Source organism: Mycteria americana, chromosome 26 (assembly GCF_035582795.1).
Source record: "Mycteria americana isolate JAX WOST 10 ecotype Jacksonville Zoo and Gardens chromosome 26, USCA_MyAme_1.0, whole genome shotgun sequence".
Classification (NCBI taxonomy): Eukaryota; Metazoa; Chordata; class Aves; order Ciconiiformes; family Ciconiidae; genus Mycteria; species Mycteria americana.
Genome location: NC_134390.1, coordinates 2,580,300 through 2,603,287, shown reverse-complemented (window position 1 = coordinate 2,603,287; position 22,988 = coordinate 2,580,300). Strand labels below are relative to the sequence as shown.

The 22,988-nt window shown below is 60.6% G+C and overlaps 2 protein-coding genes across 5 annotated transcripts; both read left to right on the top strand.

The window, feature by feature from the left end:
• The first annotated feature begins 488 nt into the window (after positions 1-488).
• Positions 489-12,191, top strand: NACA (nascent polypeptide associated complex subunit alpha). Of its 4 annotated transcripts, XM_075525425.1 has the most exons (8): positions 514-614; positions 1,150-1,221; positions 9,903-9,988; positions 10,113-10,190; positions 10,716-10,862; positions 11,190-11,318; positions 11,704-11,826; positions 12,063-12,191. In XM_075525425.1, the coding sequence occupies exons 2-8, from the start codon at positions 1,152-1,154 to the stop codon at positions 12,075-12,077; spliced, it is 648 nt and encodes a 215-aa protein (XP_075381540.1). In that variant the 5' UTR covers positions 514-614; positions 1,150-1,151; the 3' UTR covers positions 12,078-12,191. The 4 variants fall into 4 exon arrangements, with proteins under 4 accessions (XP_075381539.1, XP_075381540.1, XP_075381538.1 ...); XM_075525423.1 differs by lacking the exons at positions 9,903-9,988; positions 10,113-10,190; positions 10,716-10,862; ... (1 more) ...; positions 11,704-11,826; positions 12,063-12,191 and adding exons at positions 4,227-4,280; positions 5,163-7,289; positions 7,473-9,896; XM_075525422.1 differs by lacking the exons at positions 9,903-9,988; positions 10,113-10,190; positions 10,716-10,862; ... (1 more) ...; positions 11,704-11,826; positions 12,063-12,191 and adding exons at positions 4,227-4,280; positions 5,163-7,559; positions 7,602-9,896.
• A 1,896-nt stretch (positions 12,192-14,087) lies between these two features.
• Positions 14,088-22,930, top strand: PTGES3 (prostaglandin E synthase 3). The gene is made up of 8 exons (XM_075525493.1): positions 14,088-14,362; positions 19,533-19,646; positions 19,818-19,887; positions 20,161-20,259; positions 20,479-20,568; positions 21,046-21,108; positions 21,528-21,552; positions 22,085-22,930. Exons 1-8 carry the CDS (start codon positions 14,103-14,105, stop codon positions 22,102-22,104), a joined length of 741 nt encoding a protein of 246 aa, XP_075381608.1. The 5' UTR covers positions 14,088-14,102; the 3' UTR covers positions 22,105-22,930.
• The last annotated feature ends 58 nt before the right edge of the window (positions 22,931-22,988 follow it).

Below are 22,988 nucleotides of genomic sequence, written 5' to 3'. Positions count from 1 at the left end.
CCACGGGGGTCCCGGTGCCTCGGAGCAGGGAGCCCGACAGCCAGCAGCCGAACGGCACCGGCTCCCAGCCCCGCTCCCCGCGGGCCCCGTGCGGGCCCTTCCCCCATTTTGTACCTTTTCTAAGCAAAAACCATTAAATGTCTCTGGTCACCCGCGTGCCTGCGCCCCGGACGCGCCGAGGCGGGAGGGGGCCCGGGCCCGTGTCCGCACCCCGTCCCCGGGGGGAGGAGCCGGGGGTCCTGCCCTGCGGCCGGAGGCTCGCCGCGCCCCGTCCCCTGTACCCCTGCCCCCGGGTCCCTCCTGGCACCGGGGGGGTCCCTGCCCCCCAGCCGGGGCCAGGCCCCACGTTCATGGCGCCTCAGCCCCGCGCCCGGAGGGGCCCCAGCTCCGTTTCCACGGAGGTCCCTGCCCCACACCTGGGGGGCCCGGCCCCGCCCCGGCCCCTTTGCCGCCGCCCGGCCCGGACGGGGCCCGGAACGGGGGAGCGAGGCCGTTGGGGCGGGCGGGCGGGCGGGGCGCTGCCCCCTGCCCCGGAAGTGCTCGTCCTCCCGGAAGTCGCGCCTGCAGCCGCTCGGTCTCTTTCCGCCGCCATCTTGGGCCCTGCTCCCCGCACAGTGAGTCCCGCCGCCGCCATCCGCCTCCATCCACCGCCGCGGGGGCTCGGGGCCGCCGCGGGGGCTGCCCGCCGCTCGTGGGCTGCGGCCGGGCCGGGAGGGAGGGCGGCGGCGGCCCGGCCGAGGCCGCCCCTGGGGCCGTGGTCGCGCCGGGAAGGCCGACGGGGACGGCCCCGCGCACCGGGAGGGGGCCGCCCGCCCGGGGGGGGCAGAGCGGCCGAGGGCCCGGGCCGGGCCGCCGGGGGAGGCCAGCTCCGCAGCCCGGCGGGGGGAAGCCCCGTTGGCGGCACCGGGCGGGAGCGGGATCGGCCCGTGCCGTGCGGCGCTCGGGGCCCGCTGGGCCCGGGCTGTCCGGTACCGAGCGGGCGGCTGAGCCGTCTTCGCAGGCCTGTCGGTAGCGGGAGGCGTTCGGTGTCTCTGGGCAGCGGTCTCGCGGGTGGCTTTGGGAAGGGCGAGTTGCCGGCGCCCGGTGGCCGCCCTCGGGCCGTCCGGAGCCCCGGCGAGCCCGGGCCTGTTGGGTTCTCCCTTTCCCCAGAAATGCCTGGCGAAGCTACAGAAACCGTCCCGGCCACGGAGCAGGAGCTGCCGCAGCCGCAGGCTGAGACAGGTGAGGCGGGGGGCTGGCGGGGGGGACCGGGCTGGCGGGGGCATCGTCCCCGTCCCCGCGGCCTCTGGGCGCTCAGTCGCGTTGAAGGGGAAGGTCGGACCCGGGGTCACCTGCCGCCGGGTGCGTTCAGGCGGGGGCTCGGGGTGAAGCGGGAGCGGTGGTGCCAGGGCCGGGGGGCGGGAGAGTGGTCGAGGACCTGGTGGCGGCGGGTGCTGCGTGACGCCAGCTTGGGTCTCGTCCGTTTACCCCGGGGGCGTTTGGGGCATCTGCTCCGCGGCCTGAGCCCCCTGCTCCGCCTCCGGATCCTCGTGCTGCTTGCTGCGGCCAAAAGAAATCTTTATTTGTTCTGTAGTTCCCCACCCAAAAACGTATCGCTTATCTCTACAGAAAACGTGATAAAGGCGCGTGGTTTGTAGCCTCTCGCGCCCCAAGCTACTGGGGAGAGCGTTATGTCGGCCAAACGCCGTACCTTGTTTGTATGTTGCCGTTATGGATTTGAGTGTTGGAGAAGTGGGAACGGGAGGAAAACGGCCGTAGCCAGGTCGGGGTACGGCCGTGTGGTGACTGGGACAGTCGGGGACGTGTACAAACGTTAATCCCTTTGCGCCCTGGAACTGGTCGGGTTTGGGAAGGTGACGCGTGGCTCCGTGTCGGAAAGTCACAGCGGGGCCGGGGAGCGTTGCTGCACCAGCCTCATGCCGTCCGGGGGGGCCGGTGCCGGGACTTGGGGCAGCTCAGAAAGGCCCAGGCAGGCGAGTGTGGGCTCTTGTGCCCGTGCGGCAGGGGCTGGTCTCCAGCCTGCGCTGCCTGTTGCGCTGCCTGTTGCGCTGCCTGTTGCGCTGCCTGTTGCGCTGCCTGTCTCCCTTGAAGGTGTCCCGGGTGCTGCAGTCCGGTTGGTGAGCGCTCTGCCCGTGTTGGCTGCGTCCCTGCCCCGAGGCGCAGGGACGCGCTGCAGGAATACGTGACCAGGCGTTGTCACCCGGCTTGGGGCAGCCACGTGATGCACAACGGTGAATGGGGGTCTGCCTGAAGGGCGCATTGGATTTGGGGACCACGAGGGAAGTCGGGGCTTCCCGATGGTTGGGAGGTGCTGGCAGAAAGCTTCCCTGGGGAGGAAGCGGCCCCCCGCGCCTGGCACGGCTGAGCGACGGCTGTTGGCACGACAGCTGTGCTGTCAGGTCCCAGGGAGCTGCTGTACTTTTGGTCTCTCTCCAGGCGTAGCTGGGATTCCTGCGGTGGGGCCACTTCCCAGCATCCCCCCCTCTTCCCGGGACGGCTTTTCTCTCGGTCTCGGGTGACAACTCCTGGTTTTTTTCCTCCTAAAGCTCTGCTGCTCTTGAGTCTCTAACGATCTCGTGGAGCACACGTAGGTCGGTAGAGGCTGGCCGTGGGCAGCGTGTGTTGAGCAGAAAATGCTGTTACAGTACTTGCTCCCCCGGCTCTGAGGGAACACGGGGGGCTCCTGGGGGAGCAACACGGGCAGCTGCAGAGGCCGGAGCAGCTGTGGGGGCTCGTGGGAGCGATCAGGTAGATCTGCAGGCGGAAGGTGGAGGTGAAGGGTGTGTGCGAGCACAGGGGCTGTCGTGTTTATCCCCTCTCTGCTGAACCGGCTGTTCTGAGATCCAGCAGTGCAAGAGGAGCTGCAGCGGGGTGTGCTGGCGCAGGGTTAGCAATTGCCCCGTGGGTGAGAGTCATCAGGCAGTTTTTTTGACGTTCATCTTATTCTTCGGAGGATGGCTGGTCCGTGGAAAACTTGTGAGATTGGGCAGAGTGGTCTCAGCAGTACTGAGACCTTCAGCTTTCAGGTGTGCACAGACGGGCTGCGGGAGGCTCTGCGGCCCAGTTGGTTTAAGCATCCCTTAAAAATTATACGTGCTCTTCAAGAGTCCTGCGTCTCGCCTTCCTTTGCGGAGGTGGCCACAGGAGAGGTGGGGCTGTCAGTGGAGAAGTGGTGAATTGGAAATAACGTGCTTATCGCAGGAACATCCTCAAACGGTGCTGGTGAGGTGTCGGTGGAGATGGAGGAGGAACAGAGAGAGCTGGCAGGGGTAAACGAGCTTTCCAGAGAAAGCTGTTGTCTGTGCAGCCTGTGCTGTGAAGGGCTCGGGACCAGCTCGGCTCTTGGCAGGGGCTGTCGCTCCTTCTTGAGGCACCAGTAGGTTCCCTGGAGCAGGAAGCATCCTGGCGTGCACTGGCCTGTTGGCACGAGGCACTGATGTCCAGCGCTCGTTGAGCGGCTGCCCAGCTCCGGGCTGGTGCCCGTCTCCTCCCACCACCCTGCATTTTGGGGTAGGTTGGGGAAATGGGGTGTTAGAAACATCTGCTGGGCCACTGTTCTTGGGGCAGAGAAAGGGACGTCCCCCACAGAGGAGGCTGCTGTGAGTTCCACACGCGTGTTACTGCTCCAGACGGCAGCGAGGTGAGGACCTGAGCCTGTGACCTAGCCCTGATCGCAGTGTGGGAGAGGTTGGGCAGGGGCAGCGGACACACAGGCAGGGCCGGCCCTGTTGTGGGTCGGTGGGTGACCCGTGCAGAGCTGCATGTGGCTGCAGCGGTGAGAGCCAGTTCCCTGCGTGGAAGCGGAAGGAGATCTGTTGCTCCCTCGACATGACATGGTCTCTGTAAACCGGACTGTGATTTGGGCTCCGCAGCTATCGGTGGCTTCTCCTCGGCAGCCGGCCCGGCTGCACTCCCGTCACTGTCCCGGCTGCAGACGTGCTGGGACGTGCTGCCTCTGGTTCAGCGTTGACACATGGGGCTGGAGCTGCTGAGGGGCGGGCAGGTGGCTGGGCCGGTTCTACTCTCCTGACCGGCAGCGGTGCCGGTTACACTGGTCGGACCAGTGCTGCCCTCCCTGGCTCTGACCGCGCCTCTTCCCTGAGCGCTTCCCTTTGATCGCTGGCGTTTGGAATGGCGTTCGGAATAGCCGGGCGCTGGCTGGAGGCGGCTGTGCGCTCTTGGTCTGTGGGACTTGTTTTAATAAACTGTTGTTCTCGCCCGTTCAGCTCCAGCCACCCTTCCTCCCGCAGCCCCTGTTACTGATCCTGTCGCAGCGCCAGGTACTCCGGACCCTCCTCGTTAACACCTCGTGTGCCGCATTAACCAGAGTTTGCTGTTCTGGGTGGTTGCAGTTACATTAACCCTAACAGCTTGCACAGGGGAGCGCAGGTCACGGCGCAGGAGCCAAGATTCAGGGTCCTGCCCCCTTGGTGTGAGCGAGCCATGCCACCACCCATCCCCGAAGGGTGCCTGCGTGCCGGGAGGGTCTGCCTGTGTCACGCCGGGGCTGGCCTCTGCCAGAGCGCTCTTGGAACAGTTACGCATGCCGATGCATTAGATTTGACTTTTCCTTCCCATGCTTGGGTGGGTCCTCGTCACGCCCCTGCTCCCGCCAGCCCGGGATGCGATTTCCTGGGCTCAGGAGCAGCACTGGGGGTCTGGCTGGGCCTTCAGGGCTCCACGAAGGTTGTGGCAACCCCTTTGGTAGGGAAGAGCTGAGCGCAGAGCTGGCAGCGAAGCCTGGCCCCTGTGCCAGCCCCGTCGGGTTCCTGCCTGCCCGGCCCCCTGGGGCTTCCTGGCGTTTCAGGTGCCACCTCCTGCCATGCCAGGGTTTCAGCCACCGCTGCTCTAAACAAGGAAACCTGCGGTGGCAGTACTAATCTGGCATCAGGTTTTCTCTTCTGTCACTTGTGTCCATCAGCTAGCTCACGCACCGGCACAGCATTCTCTGTAAGATTAGTGCCGGTTTCTAGAGGCAGATGAATGTCGTGGTCTGTGCTGGACCTGGCCGGTCAGGCGGACGTTCATCTGCTGCTCTAGAAGCCGGGCACGAAGGCTGGGGGGAAGGCCAGGGCCAGGACGGGGCCGGCTGTGCTGGGCAGGCTGCCTTCTCCTGCCCTCTCTCCCTTCTCTCATTGGTTCACTCTGTTTCTCTCCTTCAGCTGTTCTTCATGCTGCTCATTCCCCACCTCTGACTACGTCTCCTGGCCCTGCAGGCCAGGCTCTCCCCGTGGAGCCACCCAGCCCTGCCGTGGCTCTGCCTGCCCCTGCTGGTCCCCCAGCTCCCGTTTCCCCCCCTGTGGTCCCAGCTGCAGCCATCCCCGTGTTTTCTGTTCCCCCCCAGCTCCCTGCCCCAGCTCTGCAGGTCCCAGTTACCACTTCCCCTCCTCCAGCTCCAGCTCCGCAGTCCCCGACAGGTTTTGCAGCCCCGGGATCTCCAGGGCCTGCCCCAGTTAGCCCAGTGTGTCCGGGACTTCCGGCCCCAGTGTCTCCTGCTCCAGCTGCTGCTCCTGCCGCAGTGATGGTGGCCCCCCTCGCCCCCTCCGTGAGCCCTGGTTCTCTCCCTGCAGCTCTTGCCTCTCCTGTGGAAGCTGCCCCCTCTGCCGCCCCTCTGAGCCCCGCAGGAGCTGCAGCCCAGGCCCCTCTCCCTGCCCCCGTGGCAGACCCTGCTCCTTCCCACAGCGCTGGGGCAGCCCTGGCTGCTCTCCCACCGACCCCTTCCCTTCCCCTTGCGGCATCTCCCCCGCCAGTGTCCCCCACTTTCCTGCCTGCTCCTGCTGTGCCTCCCGAGGCCGCAGCTTGTGCCCAGAGCCTGGGCTCTCCCTCTTTTCCCACGGCAGCCCCTCTCTGCCCTGTCATGGCAGCGGCTGCCCCGGCAGTGCCAGTGGCTCCTGGCAGCTCTGCCTCCTCCCTACTGGCTTCTGCTTTGGCCTCTCCCCGAGCCCCAGCCCCTGACTCTCCCCTGCCCCCCCTCGCTCCTCCCCAGTGCCCAGCCCTGGCTGGTGCCATCTCTCCGCCTGTCTTCCTGGCTGCCCCCATGGCCCTGGCCCCATTGTCACCCCCTGCCCCCCTGGTGCCAGCTGGGATGTCTCCTGGGAGTCCTGCTGCTGCCCCACAGGGCCCAGCCCCTGGGGCTCCAGTCTCTCCGCTGGTTCCAGCTGCTCCTTCTGTTGGCAAGACCTGTCCCGTGGGCCCTGCCCCGCTGGCCCCCGCTGTGGCTCCAGCTGTGGGAGACCCAGTCCCTCCCTCTGTGGCCAGGACACCTGGGAGCCCGGACCCTGGGGCAGTGCCTGCCGCTGCGGCAGCTCCCATCACTCCTGCCCTGTCCAAACCCTCTCCGGGAGCTGCCCCATCTCCCCCAGGGCCACCGACAGCAGCAGCTCCCAGTACTGCACCAGCAGTGGCCACGGCTGCTTTGGCCAAAGCAGCTCCAGTGAGCCCTGTCTCCCCACCAGCAGCTCCTGTGCCTGCTGCCCCCTTGGCACCTGCCAGCTCCCCGCTTGTCACACCAGCGGTGGCAGCTCCAGCTGCCCCTCCTGCGGCCAAAGCGGCACCTGCGAGCCCAGTCACTGCCCCGACTTCTCCCTCTGCCGCAGCTGCACCAGCTTCTGCAGCCAAAGTGGCTCCTGTGAGCCCCATTGCTGCCCCATCTGCCCCCTCAGCCCCTGCCAGCTCCCCGCCTGTCACACCAGCGGTGGCAGCTCCAGCTGCCCCTCCTGTGGCCAAAGCGGCACCTGCGAGCCCAGTCACTGCCCCAACTTCTCCCTCTGCCCCAGCCGCACCAGCTCCTGCAGCTCCACCAGCTCCAGCTGCCCCTCCTGCAGCCAAATCGCCTCCCGCGAGTCCCGTCACTGCCCCATCTGCCCCCTCTGCCCCTGCCAGCTCCCCGCCTGTGACACCAGTGATGGCAGCTCCACCAGCTCCAGCCACTCCTCCTGTGGCCAAAGCAGCTCCCGTGAGCCCGGTCACTGCCCCAACTTCTCCCTCTGCCCCAGCTGCACCAGCTTCTGCAGCCAAAGTGGCTCCTGTGAGCCCCATTGCTGCCCCGTCTGCCCCCTCAGCCCCTGCCAGTTCCCCGCCTGTCACACCAGCGGTGGCAGCTCCAGCTGCCCCTCCTGTGGCCAAAGCGGCACCTGCGAGCCCAGTCACTGCCCCAACTTCTCCCTCTGCCCCTGCTGCACCAGCTCCTGCAGCTCCACCAGCTCCAGCTGCCCCTCCTGCAGCCAAATCGCCTCCCGCGAGTCCCGTCACTGCCCCGTCTGCCCCCTCTGCCCCTGCCAGCTCCCTGCCTGTCACACCAGCGGTGGCAGCTCCAGCTGCCCCTCCTGCAGCCAAAGTGGCACCTGCGAGCCCAGTCACTGCCCCAACTTCTCCCTCTGCCCCGGCCACACCAGCTCCAGCTGCCCCTCCTGCAGCCAAATCGCCTCCTGTGAGTCCCATCACTGCCCCTTCTGCCCCTGCCAGCTCCCCACCTGTGACACCAGTGATGGCAGCTCCACCAGCTCCAGCCACTCCTCCTGTGGCCAAAGCAGCTCCCATGAGCCCGGTCACTGCCCCGACTTCTCCCTCTGCCCCAGCCGCACCAGCTTCTGCAGCTCCACCAGCTCCAGCTGCCCCTCCCGCAGCCGCAGCGGCTCCAAAGAGCCCTGTTGCTGCTCCCTCTGCCCCAGCCACAGCAGCTCCCGCAGCTCCGCCGGCTCCAGCTGCCCCCCCTGCAGCCAAAAAGCCTCCGAAGAGCAGCCCCGTTGCTGCCCCATCTGCTCCCTCTGCCCCTGCTGCTCCAGTGCCGGCAGCTCCCCCAGCTCCGGCCACCCCTCCTGCGGCCAAAGCACCTCCCAAGAGCCCTGTTGCAGCCACGCCAGCTCCTGCAGCTCCACCGGCTCCAGCTGCCCCCCCGGCAGGCCCTGCCCCTGCCCCGGCACCTGGCACACCGGCTCCTGCTCCAGGCACGGCTGCCCCAGCCCCAGGAGTTCCTGGTGCCCCCCTGAAGCCATCGGCCGATCGTGCCGCCCCTGCTCCCCAGAAACCAGAAGCCGGCCTTCCTGGCTCTGCCCCGGCGGGTAACCTCCCCCCACCTGCCTCTTCCGCACCAAGCGCTCCCCCCACAAAGAAGCAGACCCCTCCCAGTAAGGTTGCCAAGCTGGCCCCCCGCCCACCCCCATCCAAACCCCCCTCGAAGGCCCCGGCCCCTGTCAGCGCTGCTGTCGACGACGACGACCTGCCGCCTCTGATCCCCCCAGAGCTGCCCGCTGCCGAGCCGCCGGTGCAGCCCATCCTGGTGGACCTCTCTCGCCGAGCAGCCGTGGCCCCCGCTGAGGCCCCTGCTCCTCCGGCTAAGCAGCCTGTCCTGAAGAATGACAAGGGTATTTGGCACCTTGGTTTGCCGTGTGCATGGAGTGTCACTGGCTGCCCACTGGATACTAACCCCTAGGCGAGGGCCAGGTGCCCCTACGTCGCTTGGTGCGTCGGTCTAGACAAGTAGTCTGTGGAAGTGCTGCGGCGGAGGCAGGCCTGAACCATGCCAGACCGAGCTGAACCTGCCCGAGCAGCCGGTGAGCCGGGGAACGGGGAGGGGAGACACCCCGCGGCCACGGGATCGGACAGGTCAGGGCTCGGCATGGTCCAGTCCCAGCGGGTCGGTGTCACTAACGCGTGTTCTCGGGCACGGAGCACGGTGTGGTTTGTGGCGTGGGCGCTGCGACTGTTGCCTGAGCTGGCTTCACACTGAGACTGGGAAGAGCTGCCACGTGCCTGTACCCCGTTGTGTGTGTCTGCCGTCCGCTGTGGTTTTCCCCGTGTCTGTCCGCCAGCAGAGGGGAGCTGTGGGCAGTGCTGGTGCCAAAACAGGCCCGTCCCTACGCTCTGGGGAAAATCCTTTGCCTGCCTGAACCATTGGGATCCCCCGGGCACGCACCGACAGCCTGCAGAGAGCTTTGCCGAGGGCTCCTGCGTGCTCAGCGTGGCCGTGGGCACAGAGGCCCTTTCCAGGGAAGGAAACGGGACTGAATTCAGGTAACGGCTGCATGAGAGGGTGGCGGCGTCACCCTCTGGCCTCCTCCGAGGCTGGAGACACCTGGCTCTGCTTCGTTCACTCCTGTGTGGTTGGACACGGCTGTGCCGTGGTTCGCAAGCTAATGGCGGCACTGCAGCAGTGGCGCAGGAGCTGGCAGCCCTCTGAGCCTCCCTGGCTCTGGCAGCTTTCAGGACCTGGCACGGAGGCAACCTGAGCATCCAAAGATGCCGTTCCCTGATGGGGGTTTTCAAGGTAATTGCAAATCGTCCCCTGTAGCGCAGTCATGGAAAGGTGCAACAGCCCCGCAGACTTGGTGAATTGGGTCTCGTTTCCGTGCCGTGTGTCTGAGCTCCTGCAACCCCGGCTTCACTGCTGCCTGAACAGGTTCCAGGGGAACCGAGGGAGTCCCTGTCAGCGCCGGGCTGCTGCTGGCTCATCGCCCAGGGAGTGCCGCCCTGCGCTCCTCGAGCCGGGCTGCCACACTGGCCAGTGCGGTGCCTCAGACTGGGGGAGCGACTCGGGCTGGGGCTGCCTCCCGGGGACTCGGCATTCCAGAGCGAGCCTCCGGGCGCCCGCGGTGCTCCTTGACCCGGCAGCACTGGCCCAGCCCGGGCCAGCTCCTGGTGCAGGTTCTCCCTGGGCCGTAGGGGAGCTTCCACCATGGTGAGACTGCTCGGAAGAGGCCCTTGTGCCACCCGCCGCTGGTGGCATTGGGGGTTGCAGGGAGAGCGCCTTCCACCAGACAGTGCTTAACCACGCTGACTGGAAACGGTCAGCGCCCGGAACCCCCAGCCGCAAAGGCTGCACCGAAGCAGTGTGGTTCTTAGATCTTGCTGTGTCCCCTGGACCTACCTGAGCTGGAAAGAGTGATGTGTGTTTATTTCTGCAGGGTCCGGAACAGAGTCCGACAGTGATGAATCTGTACCAGAGCTCGAAGAGCAAGACTCCACACAGGCCACAACGCAGCAGGCACAGGTAGGGCAGGCGGCACGCACCCGCACGTCCCTGCGCCCAGCAGCGGCAGAGCAGGATCCCTGCTGGTGCTGTCCACCGCCGCCTTGGGATTCTCATGGGTGCCTCTTGTTTTCTCTCCTTGCAGCTTGCAGCAGCAGCTGAAATAGATGAAGAACCCGTTAGCAAAGCAAAACAGAGCCGGAGTGAAAAGAAAGCACGGAAGGTGAGGTGGGATGGTGGACGGACCAAACCTGTATGGAGAAAACAGGCTGCCCGTGGACAGCTGAGCTTTGCCTCAGGGTCTGGCCGGTACCCCCGCATGCTGGGGCCTTCGCCCCATGGACCCTGTTCAGGGCTGCAGCTCCTCACCTCCCGCCCCTCTACGGCAGCAGCCGGGTGTTCGGGAGCGGAGAGAGGCTTGTGCGACTTTCTGCCCTTGTCAGGCCCCCAGGCAGGGGGATGTCCCCTTCACAGGCAAATCCTTGTGTCTGGGGCGGCTCAAGGTCGTGCTACGGATCTCGCCAGTCCTGGGACTAGAGAGTTCCCTCCCAGGCTCCCAGCACAGTGTCAGGCTAAAAGCCCGGGAATGCTTCTCTGCAGCAGTAAAATGCACGTTTTCGTTGGCGTGAGCGCACTGATTATTGGACCCGGGTCTCTGGAGGGCAGATGGGTGGACGCATCTTTTCATGGGCTGGGCTGTCTCAGTAACTCTTCTTTCCCTCGCTTACCGTTCTCTCATGTTTTTCAGGCAATGTCTAAACTGGGCCTTCGCCAGGTGACAGGAGTAACCAGAGTCACCATCCGGAAATCTAAGAACATCCTCTTCGTCATCACAAAGCCAGACGTGTACAAGAGCCCAGCATCAGACACCTACATAGTCTTTGGCGAAGCGAAGGTGAGCTGACTGCGTAGTGTCTGGCAGCCACGTTAATCCGTGCTCATGGCAGCGGGGCCACAGGCCACTTAGCCGGGGTTCCTTCTTGCCACCTGTGTGCCGTGGCTGCCGCTGGCGGGTCCCAGCTGCCGTGTGTCCCCCCGAGGGATGCGGGCAGGCCCAGGGTCCACGCCGAGGGCTGGCTTCCCGGCTGGGTTGTGCGGCAGAGCCGTTCGATGTGCTGGCACTGCTGCAGCGCGGGGAGCACAGCTGCGGCTCTCTGAGGCTGTGTGCTGACATCCAGCTCTGCGCCGGGCTGGCCTCACTTACGCTTCTTCCCTCCTCCAGATTGAAGACCTGTCCCAGCAGGCCCAGCTGGCAGCTGCCGAAAAGTTCAAAGTGCAAGGAGAAGCTGTTTCAAACATCCAGGAAAACACACAGACCCCCACCGTGCAGGAGGAGAGCGAGGAAGAAGAGGTACGCCATCCCCAGCCTGTCTCTGCAGGGCTGGGCGCTTCTCTGCGGACCTGAGCCGGCCGCTGGGCTGCAGGCCCGCTGCGATAATGCGCGTCCTGCGAAGCATCTTGAGTTTGTGTTAAGACCCGTGGTTTTCTTTTCCCTCGTGCACGTCTTCGCCGTGATGGCAAAGGGAGAGCGCCGGGTCCTTCCCCGGAGGATCTGGTCCCGGGCACTGCCAGGGGACTGTCCCCAGGGCTGGGCAGTGCCCGGTCTTGCCTCCCAGCTTCCGTCTGCGTGGCCTGAGCGGGAGCCGCCCCAATCCAGACGAAGCCATTTTCCTCTGCCAGGCACGGAGCAAACCGTGCGTCGGGCTGGCATGAATCCCGGGCTCTGTCTCCTTTAGGTTGACGAAACCGGCGTCGAGGTGAAAGACATCGAGCTGGTGATGTCCCAGGCGAACGTGTCGCGAGCGAAGGCAGTCCGTGCCCTGAAGAACAACAGTAACGATATTGTAAATGCTATAATGGTGAGTGTCTGCCTGGCTGGGCAGGCCGGGCGCCCGGGGCGGAGGGAGAACGGTTTGCGGTGGGAAGTCCCTGGGGGGGAGACGTGCAGCGCGTAGCTCCCCGCTGCTGCAAGTAGGGCATGCGCTGGGGGCCACGAGCAGAGGGACGTTCCTCCCTCCGTGGGTCGGAGGCCGGGCTGTGGGGCTCTGTGCCGCCGGCAAGGCTGGCTCCTAATGCGCCTTGCTTCTCTCTGCAGGAGTTGACGATGTAGCTGCCAGAGGGAGGACCCTTTTTTGGTGTTTCAGAGAAGAGTAAAATGCGACTAAATTTAAAATTTGTACTATTTCTATCAATTAATAAAAGTTGTGGCTTATTGTTGGTGAAACACTTGCAGCTCCCTGTTGGCTCTGCTGCCCTCCCCTCCCTGGTAGCCGAGGCCCCAGGGTGGAGCCTTCCTCCCGGGAAGATCTCAGCCCTGATACCCTGTCCCGACCCGCCCCAGCGGAAGAACACCTGCCCGTTCCCTCATTTCCTTCCTGTCCCAAAGGTCGGCTGGCCGCGAGCCCCAGAGTCGGCACCAGGCCTGGGACGCTGGGCTCAGCCTGGGCCGTCTCCCTCCGTAGGTGACAGGAGGCGAGGGGTCTGCCGCGGGATGTAACCTCCTTCACCCCCCGGGGGGTTCCCCTCCGCGACCGTGGGCTTCTCCCTCGCTCCCCTGCAGCCGTGGGACAGGGGTGGACCGGGGCATTGCGCACCTCCGGCCTAATCGGAAGGCAGGCTGAGGCTCACCCGGGTGCGGTCCTGCCTTTTCAACCTGCTGCTTTGCTGGATTCGCGCGGCGCGGCAGGGCCGAGCGGCAGAAGGGGCTGCGCTTGGTCGGGCCCGCGGGAAGCCGGTGCTTACCCGGGAAGCTGCGTTTGCGCACAGCCCTCTGTCTTCCCCCACTCGCAGGGGAGCGAGCTGACGTCCGCCCACCCACGGCCCCTCACGAAATGCAGAGGCCGGAGCTGGGAAAATGGGCAGCTTGCTGCCGTTCAGCAGCATTTTTTCTCCCCCGTGCCATAAAAACTGGGCCCTGGAACAGCTCATTAAAGCCAGTGAGCGACATGGCGGCACAGGCAGCCAGCGAGAAGCCCGAGAGCGATGCTGGCTGGGAGCGGGCGATGCTGGCTGGGAGCACTTCGTTACCCTGCAGCCTGCCTGTGCCAGCGCCGGCGGGCAGAGCTTCTGCCTGCCGGGAGGCGGCAGCGCGAGGGACCGCGGGGGACGTTGGCTGTGGCCAAGCCCAAGTTGGGGGGATCGAGTGGGAGTCTTGCACAGCGGCATCTGACAATTTTAATTAAGAAACCGGAGAGCTGCTGGCCCAGGGAGCAGCGATGGGATTTCAGAGCAGCTTCCAGCTCCGAGAGGTCAAATTCAGAGGCTGCAGGCAGGAGTGAGGCCTGGAGAAGCCCCATCTGCTCGGCGCGGAGTTGAGTTTTCATCGGTACCACGCTCGATTCCCGCGTGCTGTTTCCTGACTGCCCACATGAGAAGGACCTAACCTTTGGTTCGGCCCGGGGTTTTATGATGCAGTTGCCCAGCTGGCGGGCGGGCGCTTGTGTTCCCAAACGCCGCTCGCTCCGAGCAGCGTCCGTGCTCCGTGCGATGAGCTGAGATGCCTTTGGCGTGAATCACTCTGCGTCTCCCGGGCGAAGCCGCTTCTTTTTTTCGCGAGACGCGTGCTCTGGGGAAGGCCCAGCACCAGCGTCCCTCTCTGTGGCGGTGCCGGGGGCTCGGGGCCGGCCTGGCGGCACGGCGCGGGCTCCGCAGCGGCCGCTGGACGAAGTCGGCCCTGGCCCGGGCCGGGCTCTGCCCTGCCAGGCAGCACGTGCTCCCGCAGGCCGGGGCGTGGGCCCGAAAGCCGCCGGTGCAGGCAGCGCTGGGCGGGCCCGAGAGGGTGAAAACGATCCCGGGGCGGGCTGGAGGCGGGCACGGACTCGGGGGGTGCAGCCGGGGCCCTGCCGGGGCCGGGGCCGGGGCCGGGGCCGGGGCCGGGGCCGGGGCCCGGCTGGGAGCAGGGCCGGGGCCGGGCCCCGTGCGAGGACAAGGCCCCGCCGGCGCTGGGGGCGGCCCCGTCGCCACGGCAACCGGCGGCCCCGCCCCGGGGCGGGCGGTGGCAGCGCGCCTGCGCGGCGAGAAGCTGCTAGAAGGGAGGAGGGAGCGGGCGCGCGCGCGGGGGGGCGGGGCGCGGGCGGCGCCTGCGCGGGCGGGGCGGGCGGCTCCGCGCGCCAGAGGCCGCACGCGGAGGGCGCGCATGCGCAGCGGCGGCGGCGGGAGGCGGCGCGGCGGGTATTTTGCTGCGTCACCAGCGCTGGGCGCCGCCGCTCCCGAGCGCGCGGGGCATTGTGGGAACGAGGCCGCGCCGAGCCCCGAGCCCGCCGCAGCGCCGCCGCCGGAGCCACGGCCCTGCCCGCCCGCGCCTGCGCCGCCGCCCCCGCCCGCGCCGCCGCCCAGAGCCGGACCCGGAGCCGGGCCCCCCCAGGAGCGCCAGCCGGAGCCGCCGCCATTCGCCATGTGAGGCCCGGGAGTGGGGAGCGGCGGGGGCGCGCGGCGCGGCCCGGCCCCGCCGGGCCCTGGCCGCCGGAGGACGCTGTCCCGCGGCCCCGCCGGAGCCCGCGCTTGGCGGCGGGGGGCGGGCCGAGGGAACGCGGAGCGGGGCGCGGGCTCCCGCCGGCGCCGGCCCGCGTGGTGACCTTGGCCGGCCCCGCCGCCGCGGCTCGGCGTGGGGTCGCGGCCCGGAGTAACTTGGCACGTTCGGGCGTTCTTGCCCGGCGGGGCCTGCCCCGCTCGCCGCCTGCGCCGGTGCCTCGGGCGGGGGGAGTGCTCGTGGCGGGCCGGGTGGCCGCGGAGCGCCCCGGCTCGGCGGCTGAAGTCGCGCCGGGCTTGCCCGGTCCTGTCCCGGTCCGAAGGGAACGGGGCTCCGATCCCCGCCCCCGCTCCGGGCCGTGGGTCCCGGGTGTGTGAAATGAATGGGGCCGAGGCGGAGCGGCCCTGCCGGGCCCTTCCCTTCCCTCGGCGCGGGGGGGCCGAGCCTGCGGCCGGTGTAGGGGGCGCCCGGAACGGGGGTGTTGAGCGTTGCTCGGTGGGTTGGGTGGCACTGACCTCCACAAACGGTAGCGGCTAAAACTGCGAAAAAATCCCGGTAAGTAATGCGTTCTGCTGCCCGTACTGTGCAGGCGTGTAAGTGGCATATTCATCTCTTTATAAGCTTTCACTTCTCAACATAAAAAATAGCGAGAAGGCGCTGCTTTGAAGCACGTGCGAGTGCAGGAGCCCGGCTTGGAAAACTCCCCCGCTGCCGTCCTCAGGCCGGTGTGGGGGCGCGGGCAGACCGGGGCACTGACCCTGCCCTCGGCCACGCCGCCCTGCGGGAGGTGAGCTGCTGTGGGAAGGGGAGAGGAGCCGAGCGGCTGGATTTCTTCTCAGAGCGTGGCTCGCGTGGCCTCCTGTGTATCCTGAGCGGAAACCTGCGCTCCGAAGTGCCTTGACGGGAGCGCTCGTGCTGTGCTGGGGAGTCCTAATTAGCTGGCGTCATTGTAATTCCATTGAGGCTGCTTCAGTGACCCAAAACCGGCATATGCTATTCATAACAGAGCTCCAGTCGACATGAATGTTCTCTAGCAATGCAAATGAAAGAGGAGCCGAACTTCGCAGTGCGTGCAGCGTGATGCTTTTGAGAGTGAAATCTGGCTGTTGAGGAGGAGGCGCACTGCCCCTGAAGCTGATGGCGGCGTTACCCACTGACAGTCTGGGTTTCCATGTGTTTGGCTTAAGCAACTGAAGGTGGTAGCACTTTTCTGAGGTTTTTGTTTGTCAGAAAGGTTGATCTGCCGCAGGCACCGAGGAAGGCATCACCACTCGGTGAAACAGCCGATGTGACCAGTTGCTTTTTGCCCCCTTGTCCCCCGTGAGGCATTTACTTCAGCGCAGCTGTTCTGAAACTCTGAGTTGTGGGGCTGCCTCGTCTTAATGTGACTGAAAGCGAGAAGGACGTAATAAAGTTGGAGTTTTTCATTTAAACTCTGTAGAATACATCATCCTGAAACTACAGTGCTACTACATCCCACTTAAAATTGTCTATCTCTACAGTCTGAAACTAGGGGTTTTTTAATTTAAAAAAAAAAAGCCTTTTTGGGGCATATAAATGAAAGCAAAACTAATTAGGTAAAACAGGTTTCTTACTGCTGTTTGGGAGTGAAAATCTCATTCAGCGGACGACTCTTGCAGTGTCCTCAAACTGTAGGAATTGTCAGGATACTTTCCAGGAAACAAGGATGAGCTTCCAATAGGCGCAATCTACGGAGTGGACAAGGAAGCACGAGGACAGGTTTGGAAACTTCTTGAATCGCACTAAGCCACCAACAGTAAGACTGGGGATTCAGCTCGTGAGCACAGCGCGTCAGAAGCTGCTTCTGTGCCTGTGGTTAAGCAGGAGACCAGGGCATCCGCACCAGAACTGCAGCTCCTGGCGTTGTGGGCAGCCCACTGCAGAGCCCCTGCGGGTTAGACGGAACAGGGAGGTCTCTTGGGTGAAGCCGAGCCTGCACATTGCCCATCGGCGGGAAACTGCTGCTGTGAAGCTTCTAGAACCTGTTCTGCAGTACTGTTTCCACAGTCGTCTTCTGAATGTGATGACTGGAAGAGACAGTCAAATGCAAATACATGGTGGCCATGTCTGTTTAGGAAGTCACCAAAATACACGGGTGGCAGCAAACGTAGATTTGACAGAAGTCCTTGCCTGAATGTGGAACACGAGTGACTTGTTCCCTGGGCTGTACACTGCTCTAAGTCTGCTGTGGTTTATTGCTGCATGAGATATAGCATGCTTAAATTAACTTCTCTGTTTCAAAGAAATCTAAATCCCATTAGGACGTGGGGATGATACATAACCAAAGCACGTACTCAGGTTGACACTGCTGGCGTAAGGCGGAGGTCCCCTGGGATTAGTTTGGTTGAGCAAGAAGGAGGAAATGTTAGGCTTTCCGTGTAACAAGTGACTATGCTCAGGAGTCCTGGCAGTGTTTCTCAGTGCCTGTAAGAAAATAGAAAATTCTCTGTGGGTGTAGGAGAACCATCTCTGAAGTGCTCAGAGCACGTGCACTCTTCACCATTGGCTTCTGTGGGTGCAGTTGTCTCCTAGGAATCTCCGTGTAGGCAGGCAACGCAAATTGGCTGCAACTTCCTTCTCATCTGTAACTTTGGTTAGCCGTTCCAACATATCCTGTGTTACTGGTTTCAATGGTAAGTCCCGACTAAAGCGCTTCACAGATGGCCAAAGGAAGGTTTCCGTCCTCCCTTTGGGAGGAGGAGAGATCTGAAAAACAGATAAGAAGAATGGGAGGCAGCTCCAGCTATAGCTTTAATTACAGTGGGCATGTTCAGAGTGGTAAGTACTAAATATCTGGGGAGGCAGCGTATGTTTAGTGTTAGAAACACAAATTACGTTCTAGTAAATTTTCTTTGGTCTCTTCCTCTCTGTAGCTCAGATGCGTGTGAGGTTTCCTTCAGCTCTAGGACAGTTCAGTAAGATATTTGGAAGCGCTGTGAACAGGCTATTAGTGCCTCAGAACCCCTGATCTTGGCAAAGATACTGAGGTCATGGCCAAACCAAAGCTACAAGACTGAGGAATGTGTGCAGCTCCCTGGGAAGGCCGGAGATATCTCCATTGACATTGAAAATGTTCGCAAAGTGGTAATGCTATTCAGCAGGAGTCCCTGCATCATTATGAGCAGGGACACTGAGATTTCTGTTCTGATAACAGTGCGTTTGAGTGATGTACCAAGTTCCATGCAGTGGGATTTTGTCTTCTAGTGGCATGAGAAATGGCTGCTGCACAGTGCCCAAATGCAGAGGGAACAGAGCAGGTCATTTCTCATCTTTTTTCCTCAGAGAGTCTTTCCTTCCCTATTAGGAGAGGAAACTGGTGTCCAATAAGGAATTAAAAATACCATAGTAAGAAAACTGCTACTCTGCTATTGTTATGCTTTACCTGAATAAGTAGATGCCTTAGCATTTCCTAAATATGCTGCTAAAAGGGAGAGCGTTACACTTTCACCCAGCAGGATAATATCTTGCTTGAAATGAAAGGTTGGATTCCAAATCCACTTGTTTTTTATGCTCTTGGAAGTTAAATTTTCTGTTACTGGCCTCTGCTCAGACATTTTCTGCACTTACAACAGGTGCTAATGCTGGAAGAGGCAGTCGTGGCCACTTCTGCCACTGTACCGGCCTTTCCTTGAGCTGGCACCAGTGTTTGTAGAGCTGTATTGCAAAGTACTTGTAGCACGGATGGAGCTCAAAGCTGGCTGGTCTGGGTTTCAGCCAGGCCCGGGCTGGGTCCTCATTCGGTTCATCCCGCAGATACGTGGACAGTTGTGCTGGGAGCAGGGTAGGAACAAGCTGTGGGGCGAGGGAGTGGGTCTGGAGACCCACTGGAGAATGCTTAGGCCACTCTAATGCTTAGAGCACAATACAGAGACCAAACATCCACTCCTCGGTGTGCTCTGTCACGTACAGATAGGAACATTGGCTTTCTTTGTGTCCTCCTGTGCGTTAGCTTCCTGTAGTCAGTGTAGTCGCAATAAATATGGGGGTAAGTGACCATTCAGCTCAGAGCCTTTAACGTCAGTCCGACTCGCAGGTAGGTCTTTGAGGTCCTCTCTGCAGGGGTGTTAGCTATGAAATCCCAGCTTTGATCTTGCACCTCTGGAAGATAGCCGAAGCGTGAGAAGCACCCGTGGTCTTCTGTGCCTTAGCAACAGCAGCTCGCGCTGGGCGGCTGTTTGCTTTCTCCTGGAATGCCGACGTGTGGTTGTGGGCTTGGTCTGAGTTGCCAGGAGAATAACTGAAGTGGGGGGGAGTCTGTGGCTGTGCCGAGCCGGGGTCGCTTTCACCAGCCGATCGAGTATGGCCGTGCTTGAGCATTGCAGGTGAGTTCTCACTGTAGAACTGCGAATGTGCAAGAGTTGGTCGAAGTCCTGCGGCGTTTTCTGGTGCCCTGGACAGGCTGTTGCCTGTGGCAGTGTTTGTGGAAAGCCGGAAGGATACTGAAGAGCATGGGAGTTAAAGTCTGTGTACGTAGAAGGTTGTAGCAGGAAGTCAGAACAGTGATTCTTCAGCTCTCGTACCTGTAGTGACTTCAGCTGGGTCTCACTCGTAGCAGATTTGTTGAACAGTCCATTTTTTAATGGTATCGATGGCCAATGAAGCAGGCTTTTCAGTGGCTGTGCTTTGGGTTTTTAACTCTGGGTGACAAAAAGCATAATTAAGTCTGCCTGTGTAGTTGTTGGAGGTAACTGAAATTTTGCCATCATCTGTAGTAGCTCATCTTGAAAAGTTTGTCATAATCTTGATTTGCTGTAACGCTTATTTTGGTCTCGTAAGTTTTGATAGCTTCTTCAAGGAACATCAGCACGAGCTTTTTGGGGGGTGTTACGCACTGAATGCGTTGTATCTCTTATTCTTCACATCTTTTCTCAGCCTTAAGCATCTTTTATTAATAATAAGCTAATAATGCAGCTTTTAAGAACAGGAAGAAGTAACTGCTCTAGTTGTGTATCAGGAGAAACCCAAGGAAAACCAGTGTTAAGTTTACTGGCAGCATGGAAGGGTGAGGGTTTTTTTTCAATCTTGATGAAAGATAGGAAACGTGATTTGAACTTCTCTTAAATTGTCTCTTCACAGGCAGCCTGCTTCTGCGAAGTGGTACGACCGAAGGGACTATGTCTTTATTGAATTTTGCGTTGAAGACAGTAAAGATGTTAATGTAAATTTTGAAAAATCCAAACTTACATTCAGGTAAGTACCTTGGGCCTTCACAAAGCCGAAAGGCACGGGAGGCATATCTGAAGGCTGTGCTGGTACTGATGAGATGATGTTTTTCTTAAAGTAGCAAGTTCTGTTAATGAAGCCTATTCGTTCTTTAAGACATTTCCTGCTAAACACAAGCATTTTTTTTTCTCTTAACAGTTGTCTTGGAGGAAGTGATAACTTTAAACATTTAAATGAAATTGACCTTTTTAATAATATCGATCCAAATGTAAGTATCCTCTTGACTCTCCTCTTGCTGTGTTTTTAGTGCTGTATCCTGAAAAATACCGTCCATTCTTTAGGCTACTTCCAGTATTGTGGGCAAATTGTTCCTTAGGCCATAAGAGTGTGCTTAAACTCGGGTCTATGAAAGCATCTCTGGACGGTATTTTTCAGGGCAAAGAATAAGTTGATAGCTTAAGACAAATGAGTCTAATAAAAGCAGTTCCTGGTGAAGTTCGTGCTGATTATGCCAACTGATGTTTGCTCTTTTCTTTTTCAGGAATCAAAGCATAAAAGAACAGACAGATCTATCTTGTGTTGTTTACGAAAAGGAGAATCTGGTCAGGCATGGCCAAGGTTAACAAAAGAGAGGGCAAAGGTGGGTTTGGGCTCCTCAGCGGCCAGGGTAAGAGTGCCTGTTGCCTCCCCTGGTTTTTAATTTTGTTTAATATTTGGGTCATGTTTAAATTATGTAGCAGTTAATGGGTCACTTACCGTGCTTCTGATCAGAAGGGCAGTTCTTATTAACCTTCCTTTTCTGAACAGCAACAGCTCATTACTCATTTGTCCTTAAATAACTTCTTGTGTTGATGTGCAGCTCAACTGGCTCAGCGTGGACTTCAACAACTGGAAAGACTGGGAAGATGATTCAGATGAAGACATGTCCAACTTCGATCGCTTTTCTGAGGTACGGGAAGATGAGTACCTGGAGGCTTGGGTTTCCTTCTGGACTGACAGCTGTAGGAAGGGTTGTCTTCCTCGGTGTTCCTCCTCCTGGTGCTTTCCTGGCCGCTGGTCTCGGCGCAGGCTCTGCTGGTTTGCCGAGGCGTGGCCGTTGCCAGCTTTAACCCGTGCTGCGGGCTGGCGGCACGGCAGTGAGATGACCAGTTTGTGCTCGCTATTGAATATGAAATGCATGCATGTCCTGTTGTAGATGCCGACACTAACTCAGTGCACCGGTTGCTTTGCAAGGCGATTAACGTAATTGTTTTTGCATGCTCACCTTGTAATTTCTGCAAAGGTGCAGCTGATTTGTCAAGACAACTGGCGGCTGCTGGTTATAACAGTTTTAACCTATTTCTAGATTTTTGCGGTGCTCCCTTAGCTCGCGTAGAGAGGGCGGTTGGCTTCACCCTGTAATGTGACTATTATCTCTCTGGAACAGATGATGAACAACATGGGCGGAGATGACGACGTAGACTTGCCAGAAGTAGATGGGGCAGATGATGTAAGTACTTCGTTTGCAGTAATTACATGCAGGGCTGGCGCAGCACCCTGCATGTTCATTGCTGCTTGCTGAAGTCAAACTTGCGTTCCCTCTTCAGCACTGTTAAAAGGTTAAACTGCACCAAACCTTGTCTGGACAAATGATGTCATCTGGCTAAAAGTCATCTTCCTCCCCTCCAGCAGTGGTGCCCAGGGCAGTGGTGTCACCTGCCTACGCGGTGACCGCTGGTCGTGACGGGTCTGTGGGCTCGGGCCAGCGAGGCCAAACTAAGCGTGTCCTGCGGCACCTGGAGTTCCTCAAAACGCACGCCGTGACGGAGAGCGCGCTCGCCGCTAGACGGTGTGCTGGGTTAGTGGTGGTAGAGGGAAAAGTGCCTTCAAGCGCAGTCTGCTCCAGTTAATGTTTCTTCTTCTTTCCAGGACTCGCCAGACAGTGATGACGAAAGTAAGTCGACGTTGTGGTTTGTTTCTGCGCACCGTGCAGCAGTGCGAGTGCTTGCTGGACGCTCCTGGTGGAGCGAGAGCCTTAAGCAGAGCCAGCAGATGTTGCGTCCTGTCAGTCTCGCTAAATCCTGGCTGCGAGCTAATGCCAGTGCCTTGCCTGGGCGGTGTGAGACTATATAATCTAGTGAAAGCCTTTCCACGCGAGCATGAAATACCAGTTTGACCTTCCCAGCCAGCTGTAGTCCTGGGGAGGCTTTGGCTTTAAGAGCAGCAGGCATGTGCGTGGTGCTGGCCCTACTCGAGTAACTTGGGCGTTTGCAGCAGTGGCTGTGCACGGATCTTCCTAGTGAAGAACCAGCTCTGCTTCGGGGTGAGGTCAGAGACCTTAAACTGCCCCGTGCCCTTCTTGGTTGAGTGCCGGACCCTCTTCCTGGTGTCCCTTGGGATAGAATGAGGCTCCTGGTAGTGCTTTTTTTTTTTTAAAAATCAAAACAACACAACCCACCCACTAACGCTGTTCTTCTCCTCTCTAGAAATGCCAGATCTGGAGTAAGGAAAACTGTCGTCTTCAGGGTTTGGGGAAAGAACTTCATCACAACATTTCATAATTGAGATAAGAATTCCTGAGTTGATAGCCCTAAAGGGAGATCCTGCATCCTTTAACCCATTTTCAGTCCATTTTAAATGGCTTCACTGATGGTAGGTGTGTACCATTGCACGGGGCGGTCTTAAGCCACGAGAGGCAATAATGTTATGCATGAACCGTTTTCCAGACTTCCAAAAAAAACCCCATTGAGGTGTAGGCAATCGATCCAGAGCAGTCGCAATAAAGTTTACAGAGCCTCCTTGCCTCGTAGCAGATATAATTACAATGGGAGAACCCTGAATTTACACCAAGTGGTAAAACGAGCATTTTTCCCCTCTGCGGCCTGAAATTGTACACTTGTACCGGGAACAAGGATGATGTCATTGGCTCACAAAATTCCGCAGGCGCTGCGCAGTACCTCTGTGGTGTCTTCAGGTCTGTTCCACTAAAGTTTCTATTGAAAAGGAAACCCCTTTCTCCTCATTTGGTGTTTTAATCGCGAGTCGTGTGCCCAGACGCGCCCCGACCCAGCGCGGGTGGCTGGAGCCCGTCCCCTGGTACCGTTTGACCCTAAAGCTTTACATCGAGTGGGGGTGCGCGTGGCTGTACGTCTTGCTTGTCGATCTGTACGTTTAGACCAAACGGCATTTGCACTGTGGGTGTGGACGTGAGCGGCGACCCTCGGGCGCACGCGCGGGCGGCTTCTAACCGGGCTGAAAAACCTCAATTTATGTTCAGAGCAGTGGGGATTTTTTTAATGTCTACATTCTTTCTAATAAACTGTTGAAGACTCCCTGGCTCTCCTTCCGCCTGGGCCCCGTGCCTCCGCCCGCCCGCCGCTGGGGCGGGCT